General features: G+C 41.4%; 1 gene segment (V, D, J or C); it reads right to left on the bottom strand.

The window, feature by feature from the left end:
* Window positions 1-380: 380 nt before the first annotated feature.
* LOC101144925 (immunoglobulin heavy variable 1-2-like) lies at window positions 381-1,023 on the bottom strand. The segment is given in 2 exon segments: window positions 381-829; window positions 915-1,023. Coding segments are annotated over 2 exon segments (363 nt in total).
* Between the last annotated feature and the right edge of the window lie 13,371 nt (window positions 1,024-14,394).

Raw genomic sequence — 14,394 nt, 5'->3', positions numbered from 1 at the left:
ATAAACAATTCCCATATAATTGGGCCAGGCGCAGTGGCTCATGCCTGTAATCCCAGGACTTTGGGAGGCTGAGGAGGGTAGATCACCTGAGATCAGCAGTTCGACACCAGCCTAGCTAACATGGTGAAACCCCGTCTCTACTAAAAATACAAAAATTCGCCAGGCATGGTGGCGGGTGCCTGTAATCCCAACTACTCTGGAGGCCGAGGCGGGAGAATTGCTTGAACCTGGGAGGTGGAGGTTGCAGTGAGCTGAGATTTTGCCGTGTCACTCCAGCCTGGGTGGCAGAGTGAGGCTCTGTCACAAACAAACAAACCAAAAAAAAAAAAAAAACCAAAAAACTGAAAAAACAAAGTTCCCATATAATTAGAGTATATACTTCTATTGTTACTTTTTTCAATTTATTAATGACATACTATAAACAACATTAAAAATAATAATCCCTTTCATTTCTCAGTCCCAGCACAGCTGCCTCCTCCCTGGGGTTTCTGACACTCTCAGGATGTGGGTTTTCACACTGTGTCTCTCGCACAGTAATACGTGGCCGTGTCCTCAGATCTCAGCCTGCTCAGCTCCATGTAGGCTGTGCTGATGGACGTGTCCCTGGTCATGGTGACTCTGCCCTGAAACTTCTGTGTGTAGTTTGTGCCACCACTGTTAGGGTTGATCCGTCCCATCCACTCAAGCCCTTGTCCAGGGGCCTGTCGCACCCAGTGCATATAGTAGTCGGTGAAGGTGTATCCAGAAGCCTTGCAGGAGACCTTCACTGAGGCCCCAGGCTTCTTCACCTCAGCCCCAGACTGCACCAGCTGCACCTGGGAGTGGGCACCTGTGGAGAGGACACAGGAGTGGATGAGATCTCCCTGGACTGGACTCAATCTCTTTCTCATCACTGGGACTAGGGAGCCTCCTACCTGTAGCTGCTGCCACCAAGAAGAGGATCCTCCAGGTCCAGTCCATGGTGAGGAGCTGAGCTCTCAGGGGATTCTCTAGAGGACGGATGTGGTTGTTGGGTGATGCTCTCAGGGCAAGGACAGATCTGTATTTACTTCAGTAAATCTCAGGTTATTTGCATATTCATAAGGGATACTATTTCATAGCTTCATAGCTCTAGACTTGATCCAAGATGAGAAAGAGAACACACATTATTTATGGGCCATGCAAGAGTGGGACGCTGAAGCCCTGTCCTAATCCTTGTTTAATGATGTGTGTCCCCTTGTATGCCCAGAACTCTGCTAAAATAGATTGTCTCTGCTGAAAACAAGCTCCTACAAAACATGGTCCTCCAGGTGAACCCATACTTAAATGGCACTTTGACACCTTCATACTTTTCTGGGCTTTGCTTTCTGCCTGTCTTACTACTGTCTCTGCTAAGATTGGCAAGCACTGAATTAATAAAACCATCCCTTTTCTCCATCTCCTAACTATTAAGATATCTGAAAATCCTAGAAATTTCTCCTTTTAAATGTGATTCTCATTGACTTGTTAGGTTAGATAAATCCTACAAATAGTCTTTACTAAATTCTTGTTTAACTTATTAAAGCATGTTTGTTCAAGAAAAGGAAGACATCAACCCCTGGGAGGAACCCCTCCCCAGCCTCCTGTGCACCAGCTCCTGGGCTGCAGTCTGTGCTGGGGGAGGCCCGAGCGCTCCCTGCCACCCACACCTTGCACTGCAGGGAGCTTCCTGTTGGGTCTCACAGAGCATTTTTCTCTCAGCCTCTGTAGCTCACTAGGAAGTGACTGTGCCCTGGCTCAGAATGCTCCTTCAGTGACAACATGAACGGATGACACCACCTCTTGAAATAGTGAATGGGCCTTTGGAAACCCAATGTCCTCTTCAGGGAGGCTCCAAGAGAAGAATCACTAAAATCACCAGGGAGTCCCTTTCCTGGAGGTCTAGATGCACTGGATCACTGGAAACAAAGGGAGGCTAAAACTCTGGGGGGGTTGGAGGTGGCTCTTTTCTCATTTTGGCTCTTGCAGATGAATACTGCATCTGAGAATACCTGAAGCTGCAGATGGGTGTGGATTAAAGCTCACTCCACATCCACTGTTTCAATAACTCCTACTCAGACACACAGAAACACAAACACAAACATACTCACACACACTGTGGCTGATTCTCACAGTTATGGGCCCCTAATTTTTCCTTCTTCATAGTATCTTACTCACGGGAAGTGCCGCCGACCCTGACCCTAGGCCTCAGTATGTGACTTTCTTTCTCAAACAGATCTAAAGCAATCACACTGACCTCTTTAATCCACATTAATGATGCTGTTGAGGAGGTAATGTGTGGGGCAGGGGAGCATGGTATGCTCTTACAGTTGACTTTCCCTGGTTTGGTTGCCCTCTTCACCTGAGCAGTGACCTTTACAAGGAATCTCCAGTGATACAGCTGATTTTCTCTCTTTCCTCCCTTCTGCAGATGCTGCACCCAGGGCTGCCACCTTGAGTCTGACTCCTCTTGGCTAATTTTATCATTTGCATGATAGAGGAAGGCTGAGGAGGAGGGGTCTGTAATATGGAAGTATTTCTTTCCCCCACATAAACTAAGATTTTAGAGAACACCTTCCCTCAGATGAGCTTTCTAGAAAAGTCTTTTTGTGCATTTTTTCTCAGTGATTACTCCTCCCCAGTTCGTGGCTATAAGGAATCTATTTTAATCGCTTCCATGAGAACCTGAAGGCCCTGGAGGGCAAGTCCACACAAGTGTGGGGTGTACATCCTCTAGGAGCGCTCACCCTCCCCCTAGTCCACACTTGTCCTTCAGACATTCAACGTAATCACCAGGTAAATGTTCTCACCAGTGTGTTTCCAGGAGCTTCTCTTCCAAGTCAGCAAGTCTCTGCTGTAATTGTGGATGTGCCTGTCTCTACAGCCTTTGGAGGGAGTAGTTTTTTCAGCAATTTCAGTTCTTAGATGGATTAAAAAATACTTGATATTTAGATGGTTTGGAGATATATATATATGGTTTGGATATGGTTGGATAATCACCGTATTTGGGGAAATAAGAATGCAGATATATATATATGCTTTGGATACTTAGATGGTTTGAAGATCTCATATATATACACACATATATATACACACATATATATATACACACATATATATACACACACATATATATACACACATATATATACACACACATATATATACACACACACATATATATATATATATATACATAATTTTTTTTTTTTGAGATGGAGCCTCATCTCACTCTGTCGCCCAGGCTGGAGTGAAGTGGTGCGATCTCAGCTCACTTCAATCTCCACCTCCTGGGTTCAAGCAATTCTCCTACCTCAGCCTTTCAAGTAGCTGGGATTACAGGCTAATGCCACCACACCAGGCTAATTTTTGTATATATTTTTTAGTAGAGACAGGGTTTCACCATGTTCACCAGGCTGGTCTCAAATTCCTGACCTCAAGTGATTCTTCTGCCTTGGCTTCCCAAAGTGCTGTGATTACAGGCGTGAGCCTCTGTGCCCCTCTGGTTCAGATGTTTTTTGATGTAGAAATGGAGCTAATGACTTTTAAGATCATCACATATGTGAGCAAAACCCTGAAGTCTCCTAAGAGGTCATGTGTGTTCTGGTACTGGAAGCAGAACCCTAATCTCCCTACATAAAAGTGGCATCTGGACAGACACAACTGAACATGTGGGGACAAAGGGAATGGCACAGCAGGACGCTTATGAGGAAGTTTCAACAGTTTCCTTTTTATTCAGAGGAAGCTGAAGCAGGTGAAAGCTGGTTATACCTCAGGTGATGTCATTTTCTGGAAGGCTGTTCTTGCTCTCGTGCTGAATCAAGTGGATGCACCTGGGCCCTCACACCTGGGACAGGAACTCTCATTCCTTAACACAAGGTGTTCAGTGAGAAAGTTTTTTCCAGTTGAAGTGCAGAGAAAGGGGAGAGAAGGAGTTGTCTTTGGTGTCCCAGGATGTGTGTCAACTCTAGGATAAAGTCACCTTTGAGGGGCACTGGTCTACCTGAGGGGATTACATCAGTTCTGCCTTCAATAACCTGTGGCTGTGGTCAGGAGAGTGACTCGTCCCCTTCTGCTCTTCCTACCTGGCTTTCATTAAATGTGCAATGAATGAGTGATCCCTCACCAGAGAGTGTCATGGTCTAAACATCATGATCTCACACAATAACATCCCCACGCCCAATCTCATATACATTATTGACCCCACTCAATCAGCAATTGGCAAATAATTTGCTCTTGTAGACTTGGTGAATACATTTACTCAGCGTTCATTTCAACAGCCTCTCAGCCACGTTTAGCAAAGTGATTGACAAAAATGAACATGTCTCTATCAGCAAATAGAAAATATAAAATCACCAAGTTGGTTGAAACATACACTATTAACTCAACAAATATAATAATTAATTAGGCATATCACAATGGCACACAGTTTGTTTTACCCTAGAAGTATCCCCTGAGCTTTGCCAAGTCATTCTCTTGTCTTTCCCCAAAAGCCCTGCCTATCACAAACCTGTTTTTTTAATCCTTTTAATTTTACTGTATTTAGCAGGTCTCATGAATGGAATTGTACAATACTTAGTCTCTTTTGTCCATCTTCCTTCACTTAGAGAAAATGTTAAAATGTTGTTTTCTGAATTAATAACCCATAAGTTTTTATGACTGAATAGTATTCCACTGTGTGAATATACAAATATTTGAGAATCAATTCTGTTGAAATACATCACGTTTACTTTTGTGTTTGGTAATTATGAGTATCGGTTTATGACAATCGATACTGAACAATTGTCTATATTCTTATTTTCAGATAACATTTTTTCTTGGTGAGGTGTTTGTTCAGATTTTCAGTCATTTTACAATTCTGTTTATATTATGCTTTCTGTTGAGTTTTACAAATTCTTTTTATAGCCTAGAGACAAGACCTTACAAATAGTAAAAAGAAATAGTTTCTGATTTTGAATAGATTCAATATACATACATAATTTTTAATTGTTATAAGCACATAATAGTATATATATTTCTATTTGTTGGGTATATGTGATGTTTTGGTACAGGCATACAATGTGTAATGAACAAAGTAAAAAAAACTACAATAAATCTATAAAACATTGATGAAAGAAATTAAAGCGGACACAAGATGGAACAATATTCCATGTTTATGAATTCAAAGAGTCAATATTGTTAAAATGTCCATTATACTTAAAGCAATCTACAGACTCAATACAATCCCTATGAAAACAACGATATTCTTCACAGAAATTTAAAAAAAAATCCTAAAATATATGTGGAAAAACAAAAGATGCAGAATAGCCCAAGCCGTTCTGAGCAAAGAGAACACAACTAGAGAAATCACATTACCCGACTTCAAAATTTATATTTTTATTATTGTTAATTTATTTGATCTAAAAGTTATGTTTCAAACAATGAGAATAACAATACGTTAAATGAGTCTGATGTATGTATACTTGAAATTAATGGCATCAATTATATGAATGTTGGAGGTAATTGAGAATGTTCTGTGTAAGGCACCTGCACTAGATTTGATGTGGAATAATGTCATGTTGAAGATGGAGACAGATTAGTTACACACGCATATTGTAGGCCATGGTGCAAAGCAGGCTCACCACGCAAAAGTGACCAAAACAAGGCCACCTGGGTTGTACACCTCAGCAGCTGTGTTACCCACTGGGACAAAGCTCTGAAGGGCATCCTGCCTCCAGGGAAGAGAAGAACAAAGCCCAGGGTGTCCCTGGCTGTTTTTCCCTAACTCAAGATTTTATATCCTCTAGGAGAAACAGGAACAAACCTGAGCTGTTCCAGACAGACAGGATGTCCTTGGCTCTGTGCACGTTCGGGAACAAGATCAACTCATTCTGAGTCTCTATTTAGTGATTTAGGTTTGGGGAAATAAGAATGCAGATCTGAAATTATGGAGCTTTCAGAAGGTTTTCATGTGTCTCAATGTAATTTCTTCACGTGTTATTTTGGCTTATGGTATTTATAGGCCCACAAAAACTAGATTTAATTCAATAATTCAAGTGATAGAGCAAAATTGAAAGAACTGAGGGGTTTCTAGCAGGATTTAGAAAGTTTAAAATACTTCATCTTAGAAAATGTATTTGCTGGACATTGATGGGACTGGAGTACAGAAGGATGTGGGGATGTCCAAGGATTGTGCTTTCACACACACCACAATGACTTCTGCTGTCCCTTCCTTCCCTCCCTCCCTCTCTCTCTCTCTCTTTCTTTCTTTCATTTCTTTCTTTCTTTCTTTCTTTCTTTCTTTCTTTCTTTCTTTCTTTCTTTCTTTCTTTCTTTGTCTCTTTCTTTCTTTTCTTCTTTTCTTTCTGCTGAGTGAGCACAGAAGTACACACAGATATAAAACTCACTGAATCACCATTAGCTGTTCTTCCTTGTGCCTCCCACCCAGTTCAGAAGGAATTGCAGGTCCTACAGAATTATAGTTCTAAGAGAGTGAGAATCTTTATATGGCTGATTATTCCAGAATTTTCTATAATGATACAGCTGTTGTTTCTTTTAGCGAGTTTTTATTGAATTCTATTCTTTTCTATTGAGTCGTAAAACTTATTTCTATATTCTGTTGCGTTTGTTTTAAGATATATTTTATATATATAATATTCTTGAAATCTGAAAGGTTCTGTTCATTTTCTTAATGTAATTATTTAAATATGAAACTTATAAATTACAAATAATTTTTGCATATATTTATGACATATGTTGTTTAGTTATGATACATGTATACATTATGAACTGGGTAACTCAAGCCGCTTTTATTCATCACCTCACAAATTTATCATTTCTTAGTGGGGAAATTTTAATTTTTTTTTTAGTAATTTTGAGATATATACCACCTGATCAGCTATAGTTGACATGCTGTGCATTAGAAAAGCATAACTTATACCTCCTGTCTAACTGGAACATTGTGCACTTTAACCCACAGCCCCTGGTAACCAACATTCTACTCTATCTCTGCAAGTCTACTGCTTTAATATACTACAGTGAAGTCATGAATTACTCTTCCTCTGTTCCTGGCTTGTTTCACTTAGCATAAGGTCCTCTAGATTCATGCATGCTGTCACAGAGGCAGGGTTTCCTTCTTATTTAAGGATGAACATTACTCTGTTGTGTCTGTATGCATTTTCTTTATTTGTTCATCCATTCATGGGAATTTAGGATGTTTCCATATCTTTACTATTTTAAAAGATACTGCAATGAACATGAACATGGAGTGCAGATATCTCTTTGACATGTTGATTTCATTTCCTTTGGATACATAGCCAGTAGTGAGACCGCTGGATTCTACAGTAGATTTTGTTTCTTTATTTTTTGAGGAACATTTATAGTATTCTCCATAAATAGCTGTATTCATCTACATTTTCACTCTCCATATTCTGAGTTCTGTTTCTGTCATTTCAGCCATCTCAGCCCCATTCAGAACCCCTGCTGAAGAGGTGCTGTGGTTGTTTGGAGGAAAGAGGGTGCCCTTTTTGTTTTCAGGACTTTTGCACTGGTTCTTTCTCATCTTTGTGGGCTTATCCACCTTCAGTCTTTGAGGTTGCTGACCTTTGGACACATTTTTATTTTCTTTTATCCTATTGGATGATCTTGAGGGTTTGATTGTGGTATAAGGTGGATTCAGCCAACTGGCTTCTTTTCTGGAAAAATTTAGGTGGTCAGTGCTCAGCTCCCAACACCTGGACTGTGTGCTCTAACTCTGGGGGAACTTATACAAGTCCCTGACTTGGTTCTCCGGCTCCTTAAGGTTTGGAATCCACTGTCCTTGGGGGGCTGGAGGTGTGGCAGCTGTGACAGAGTGCTAGTGGGTGTCTGGGGGCCTGCCTCCCTGCAGGTGTTCACCACAGTGGCAGAGGCACTGCATCTGTGGGTGTGTGGGGCCCTGCTGGTGACTGTGTTCAAAGTCATGCTGGAGGTGGTGTTGGTTCAGGGGTGGGACACTTGTGGGCACAGGTCCGGGTGCCGTATTCATGCCCCACAAGCAGGAGCAATTTCTGAATGTGTAAGATGATCTGCTATTCTCTGTGCAGAATTAGTGCAAGTGCGGGACGCTGACAGGAGCGGGCCTGGCTTTTTCCCCACCAAAGCTCCCTCTGCCATGGTGGTTGGGGTGGGGGGAGGGGACTGCACTCCACGCAATGGTGGGACAAGAAAAGCAAAACCCACCTATACAGACATGTGCCTGCAAAGTGATGTGGGGAGTTATGTGGGCCTGGGGGAACCTACAGTATTCAGAGGAAGTGTGTAAGCTGGTGTGTGCACATGAGAGCTGCCCGATTGGAGCTCTCCACCAGTCAGGCATGGTCTACCAGGGCAGAAATTTTGGTGCAGGATCCCAGGGTGCCCAAGACTGCCCTGCAAGCAGGTATGGCCAGGCTAGGGCCCCAGGAGAGGCCAGTAGATGGAGGGGCACTCAGGTCCGTACATTATTTGGGAATGTGGCCAAGTTTTATGTGAATGAGTGATGACTTGATTGTAATGCAGCATTTTATTCCAGTACGCAAACATATCTCAAATTGTTTAACATTCACCTGTAATGGATATTTGATGTGTTCTCTCAGTTTCTGGCTTTTATACAGAAAGCCGCTCGCTATTCAGTGAGGGAATGTGAAAAAAATGAGAAAACTGTGATTTTATTCTGACCTCATTAACAACAAAGCTGAACAGCTACAAATAAAAGAGAGAAAAAGCATTCAACATATCTGAGTTGATTTCACCGAGCAAACAAGAAAACTGAAATCTGACAAGATAGGAGCCTGCAAAGAGAACCAGGATCTACCTGCTAGTGTACATAGGGCAGGTGCCACTGGATGGCATTTGAGATAGAAACAGACTAACCTAGAAATACTTAATGACTTTTTTTTAGTATGCATGTACTAATGGTGTTAGATTGGCCTAGTGCTTGCAAGCTTTTCCTAGAGAACTTGAAAAATCCACAGACAACTTCCTCATCTGGTGTCTTGTGGTGTTGACTGGGGAAAAGAACAGCAGCTCCTGTGGAATGCCTGGATGCACCTCCACTACCTCCAGGGGAAATCCACCAAAGCATGTGTCATGTGAGCTGTGGTGAAGTCAACAGAAACAAAAGGAAACAGAGGACACCAAGGAAACTTGATCCAGAAACACCTCCCATCTCTTTCCTCAGGAAAGAAATCCTTACTCTTTAGGGTAAGGATAGTGGGTAAAAAGCTGGGGACACTGGTGAAAAACAATTCTGTCTGGGAAAATACATTCCATCCCTGGGGAAAGAGTTAAGGACAGGACAATCTGCAAGGCCACTCCCCAGAACTATGCTTACTACTCCTGCATAAGAAGGAGACTCAGTCAGAAGGTTGGAGGACGTCCCGCTTCGTCCAAGCTCCTTCACCACACAGTCATCAATTTAAACTGTCAGTAGGGTGCACTTTCCACAGCTGAAACAGACAGACTCCCTGGGGAAAACTAAATATAAAGACCCAGGATCAAACAGGGACACAAAAGCAAGTATCATGGGAGGAACTTGAAATCTCTGTGGACAGCAGAAGCTGACTTCAACTCTGATCATTGTGGCATCCATAAATTGCAAATATAGCCCTGAATAGATACACACAAATGTCTATAATGAAGGCCCAGCAGAATGGAATGTGTGACCATCTTCAGGAAGAAAATAATGAATACATGAGTACAAGAAAATAAATTACAAATAAAAGTCAAACTGGAATTCTATATATATTAAAAATTTCATTTAAAGTGAAAGTCAAATGAATACCCTGTAAGACAATTCGATTCTGAGAAAATTTATTGCCAGTGCATTCATCCTTCAGTAGGTGCTTTGGCAAATTTTCTGCCAGGGTGAGTAGCCATATGATATACATCCGAAACATGAATCTATCCAAATAAAAAAGGTGGTCAAGAATGAAAAAATGAAGTTGAAATGTAGTTTTTATATTTTTAATTGTTCTAATATATGTCTATGTTAAGTAATGATAAAAATGCACATATTATATTTTATAGCACATATAAGTGCAAACAGAATAAACTAAGACAACAGATGAGAAACAGGGTTTGGAAGAATACAGTTATAATAGCTCTAGAACCTATGAAGAGGTTTTACATTATTTGAATTAGAATCTGATTATATACAATTCTTATATATATAAGAATATATATATAAGAATATATATATTCTTATATATATAAGAATATAAGTATATCTTATGGCCAATACAATATTCATAAAAGATGAACTAAACAATAAGTTAATAGAGAAATAAACATGATCATAAAATGCTAAATTAAAACAGAAATTAACAGGAAAATAGCAATACCAGTTTTAAAACAGAATTTATTATAGTTGATTTAAAAAGCAAGACCCAACTATTAGCTCTGTACAGAAATTTGCTCTACATAGGAAAGTTAAATACAGGAAAACATGGACCATGAAAATATGAATGAAAAGAAAGCGTGCTTAGCTATGTTAAATTCAGACAAGGTAGACATAAGACTTTCAGGAATCAAGGGGCATATTACATAGGGTAAAGGGATCAGTTTTCTAAAAGGCATCACCAAAGATTTAACCAATGGATCTGCAATAGAAAATAGGCTAACATCTATAACAGATAGAGACTTCGACACTTATTGTGATTGACAAAACAAACGTGATAAAATAGGTAAATATATAAATGACCAGAATCAACTTATTTGACTAGTTTCATTTATAGAATATTCAATGGGAAGACAGCAGGAACCCAAACTGTGATTAACCAGAAGAAGTTAGAGGAACATGGTGATTGAATTTGATGTGGTTACCTGAGTTGAACAAAGAAACAAACAAAAAGCAATAGGAAAGTGAGACTTTATCTCAAAAAGAAAAGAAAAAGGAAAAAAGGAAACTGTTAAAAATTGGCAAAATTCAAATAAATCCCAGAGCTGAATAAACAGAAAATTATCAATGTAAATATATTAGTCCCATGTCCCATTTTTTTAACATATTAACTTTAGTGAAAACTTGGAGATGGATGTGAACACACTGTATTTTCCTTACAATTGTTCTGATAATCTATAATTATTCCAAATAAAAAGTGTGTAAAATATAAAGTAACAGTCATAAAAATAATAGTTCAAAGAACTTATAAAATAGGCTTCTGAAAATAATATTGTTACTAACATTATTATGGATAATTATTTTAGAGGATAATACTGAAATGATCATCAAAGTAGTGGACAGATGTTTATTTCAGAAAAAGATGTGAGGCATCTCATATTAAATGCTAGTGATGGAAGTGTTTATAGAGTTATTTTATCATCTATAATATGATGGATGAAAAGCATTATCATAAGCATTTGATGGATGAAAAGCATTACTCATAAGCATTTATTTAGCCAATATCATGAATGTATTATAATTTCCTCAATTGTGCACCACTTTTGTGTTAATACCATGTGAACATTTTCTACTGCGTGTGTCATATCTAAAAATTTGAACTAGTTTGTATTTTATTAACGTGACTCTTGTAAATGCTGTAGGCATTGCTAATGTTCTCTGTAATTTCTCTCCTGGTGACTTTTTCCTAATATTTTAACATGATAAATTTGGATTAATACAGCTATGTAATTTAATAATATATTTTAAACTTCATAGTCGTACACACACAGACACACACACACACACACACACACACACAACAGCCAAGCAATGACACATATATGCGTCCATGCAAAAATGAATGTATATTAAACACCAAAACAACACACCCATTTTTTCTGTATTATTTTAATTATTTAATTGAATGTAACTTGTATTTGCAGTTTCATTTTTGAATGAATGTAAATGCCATTCTTGTCAAATATATTACTTAAGTGTACAGTGGTATTTACTTTTTTTTTTGAGACAGAGTTTTGCTCTTGTCACCCAGGCTGGAGTGCAATGGCGTGTTCTCGGCTCACCACAACCTCCGCCTCCCGGGTTCAAGCGATTCTCCTGTCTCAGCTTCCCCACCATGCCCAGCTAATTTTGTATTTTTAGTAGAGAGCGGGTTTCTCCATATTGGTCAGGCTGGTCTCGAATTCCCGACATCAGGTGATCCACCCACCTTACCCTCCCAATTTGCTGAGATTACAGGCATGAGCCACTGTGCCCAGCCAGTATTTACTTTATAAATATCAGTCAGTTATTAATAAATTGAATAACTAATAAGACAAACATCACTTAAATTTTTATTAAATCATTGATTAAAGTAACATTGTATTTTTTTAAACTAGGCAGGATATAACTTTTCTATTTGAAAATTTTTTTAAAAAACTTTTTGGTGTTAATTTTCAATACAAACTCTAGTCTTTATTTGCCAATATGCCTTTATAATAAAGAACATCCAGCGATAGGAAGCTGAAAGCAGCCCATGCTTTGCAGGATTCAATCACAATGGCAGCTTGCTGGAGAGTGGTCTGAGAGTGCGCAAACACATTAGGGATTTGGACTTCATGAAAGCACTAGTGAGCCCCTGGGCTGAGCACACAGAGGGTAGCATGAGTTGCAGAGCCCAATCTGTGGTACTTAGGGAAAAAGAGGAATGGGTGGGGGTTATGTCTGCAGGACCCTAGAAAAGTGTGATGAGGGCAGAGAGTCTGCAGATAGAGCATATTCTAAGGAGAACTGTTACTCTCCTAAACTTGGTTGGCTTCACTGATCATGAAAAGAAGTGAACTGATTTACCAGACATGGGGGACAGGAAGTAAAAGGACTTCCTGTTTCCTGCATGGAGAGTGAGGAAGATAAAATATTTTGACAGAAAAAGAGAAGATGGAGAAAGTTTGAGAAGCAAAACACCAGGGGCCAAAGTGGAGGACAGGAGCCCTTAAAGCGGTGTTTCATCTGCACAAACAGCCAATGAAAGGAAAAGAAACTGGACCCCATGCATATGCTGAGTTGTTAGAAAAGCATTTACAATAGTGTGTCTGACAGTACAGAAAACAAAAAAATTGTGCATAGAGCCAGACTTCGGATTGAATATACACAATTAAAAAAAATTATACTGAGATATATCATTGCTACTATAACTCTGAAAATAGGCAGAGTTAAAAGTTGAATTGAACCCCTGTTCTAAGTTAATGTTTTATAGGTGAAAGAAACCATGAGTTACAAGGAAGACATGGTAAGAGATCCTGGGGAAGACTTTTGCTTGACCAGGTCAGGAATCACCAAGGTGGAAAAGGAAACCTCACCCTCCCCAGGTACCTGATATGGAGCTGCCTCTAAAGAGCCCCTTGGAGGTCCTGAGTGCCCCCTCGTGTCCTGAGCCATCCTTGCTGTCCTGAACACCTGCTGGTGGTTCTGAGCGCCCTCTGGTGGATCTGAGCGACCCCTGGAGGTTCTGAGCGTCCCCTGGTGTCCTGAGTGCCCCCTGGTGGTTCTGAGCACCCCCTGGTTTTCTGAGCGACCTCTGGTGTCCTGAGCGCCCCCTGGTGGTTCCTCAGTGCCTACTAGTGTCCTGAGCGTCCCCTTGTGGTTCCTGAGCGCCCCCTGGTGGTTCTGAGCACCCCTTGGTGTCCTCAGTGCCCCCTAGTGGTTCCTGAACCTCCCCTGGTTTCCTGGGCACCGTCTGGTTTCCTGAGCGGCCCCTGGTGTCCTGGGTGACCCCTGGTGGTTCCTGAGCGCCCCCTAGTGTCCTGAGCATCCCCTGGTGTCCTGAGCGCCCCCTGGTGGTTCTGAGCATGCCCCGGTGGTTCTGACTGCCCGCTGGTGTCGTGAGCGCCCCCTGGTGGTTCCTGAGCTTCCCCTGGTTTTCTGAGTGTCCTCTGGTCATTCTGAGCACCCACTGGTTTCCTTAGCATCCCCTGGTGTCCTGAGCACTCCCTGGTGGTTCTGAGAATCCTCTGGTGTCCTGAGCACCCCCTGGCAGTTCTGAGTACCCCTTGGTGTCTTGGTCACATCCTGTGGTTCTCAGCACCCCCTCGCCACAGTCTCATGAGCGCCCCCTGGTGTCCTGAGCGCCCCCTGGTGCTTCTGAGCACCCTCTGGTGTTCTGAGCACCCCCTGCTTCTTCTGAGCGCTCCCTGGCAGTTCTGAGCGTCCCCTGGTGTCCTGAGCACCTCCTGGTGTTTCCTAAGCGCCCCCTGGTGTCCTGAGCTCCCCCTGGTGATTCTGCCTGCCCCCTGGTGTCCTCAACACCCCTTAGTGGTTCTGAGCAGCTCCTAGGTTCCTTAGGGCCCCCTGGTGGTTCTGAGTGCCTCCTGGTGTCCTGAGCACCCCCTGGTGGTTCTGAGCGCCCCCTAGTGTCCTGAGCACCCCCTGGCGGTTCCGAGTGCCCCCTGGTGTCCTGAGCTATCCCTGATGGTTCTGAGTGCTCCCTTGTGTCCTGAGCGCCCCCTAGTGATTCATAGCACCTC

The sequence above is a fragment of the Gorilla gorilla genome, chromosome 16 (assembly GCF_029281585.2).
Source record: "Gorilla gorilla gorilla isolate KB3781 chromosome 16, NHGRI_mGorGor1-v2.1_pri, whole genome shotgun sequence".
NCBI classification, from domain to species: Eukaryota; Metazoa; Chordata; class Mammalia; order Primates; family Hominidae; genus Gorilla; species Gorilla gorilla.
The sequence above is the reverse complement of the archived record's forward strand: the minus strand, read 5'-3'. Positions and strand labels throughout refer to the sequence as shown.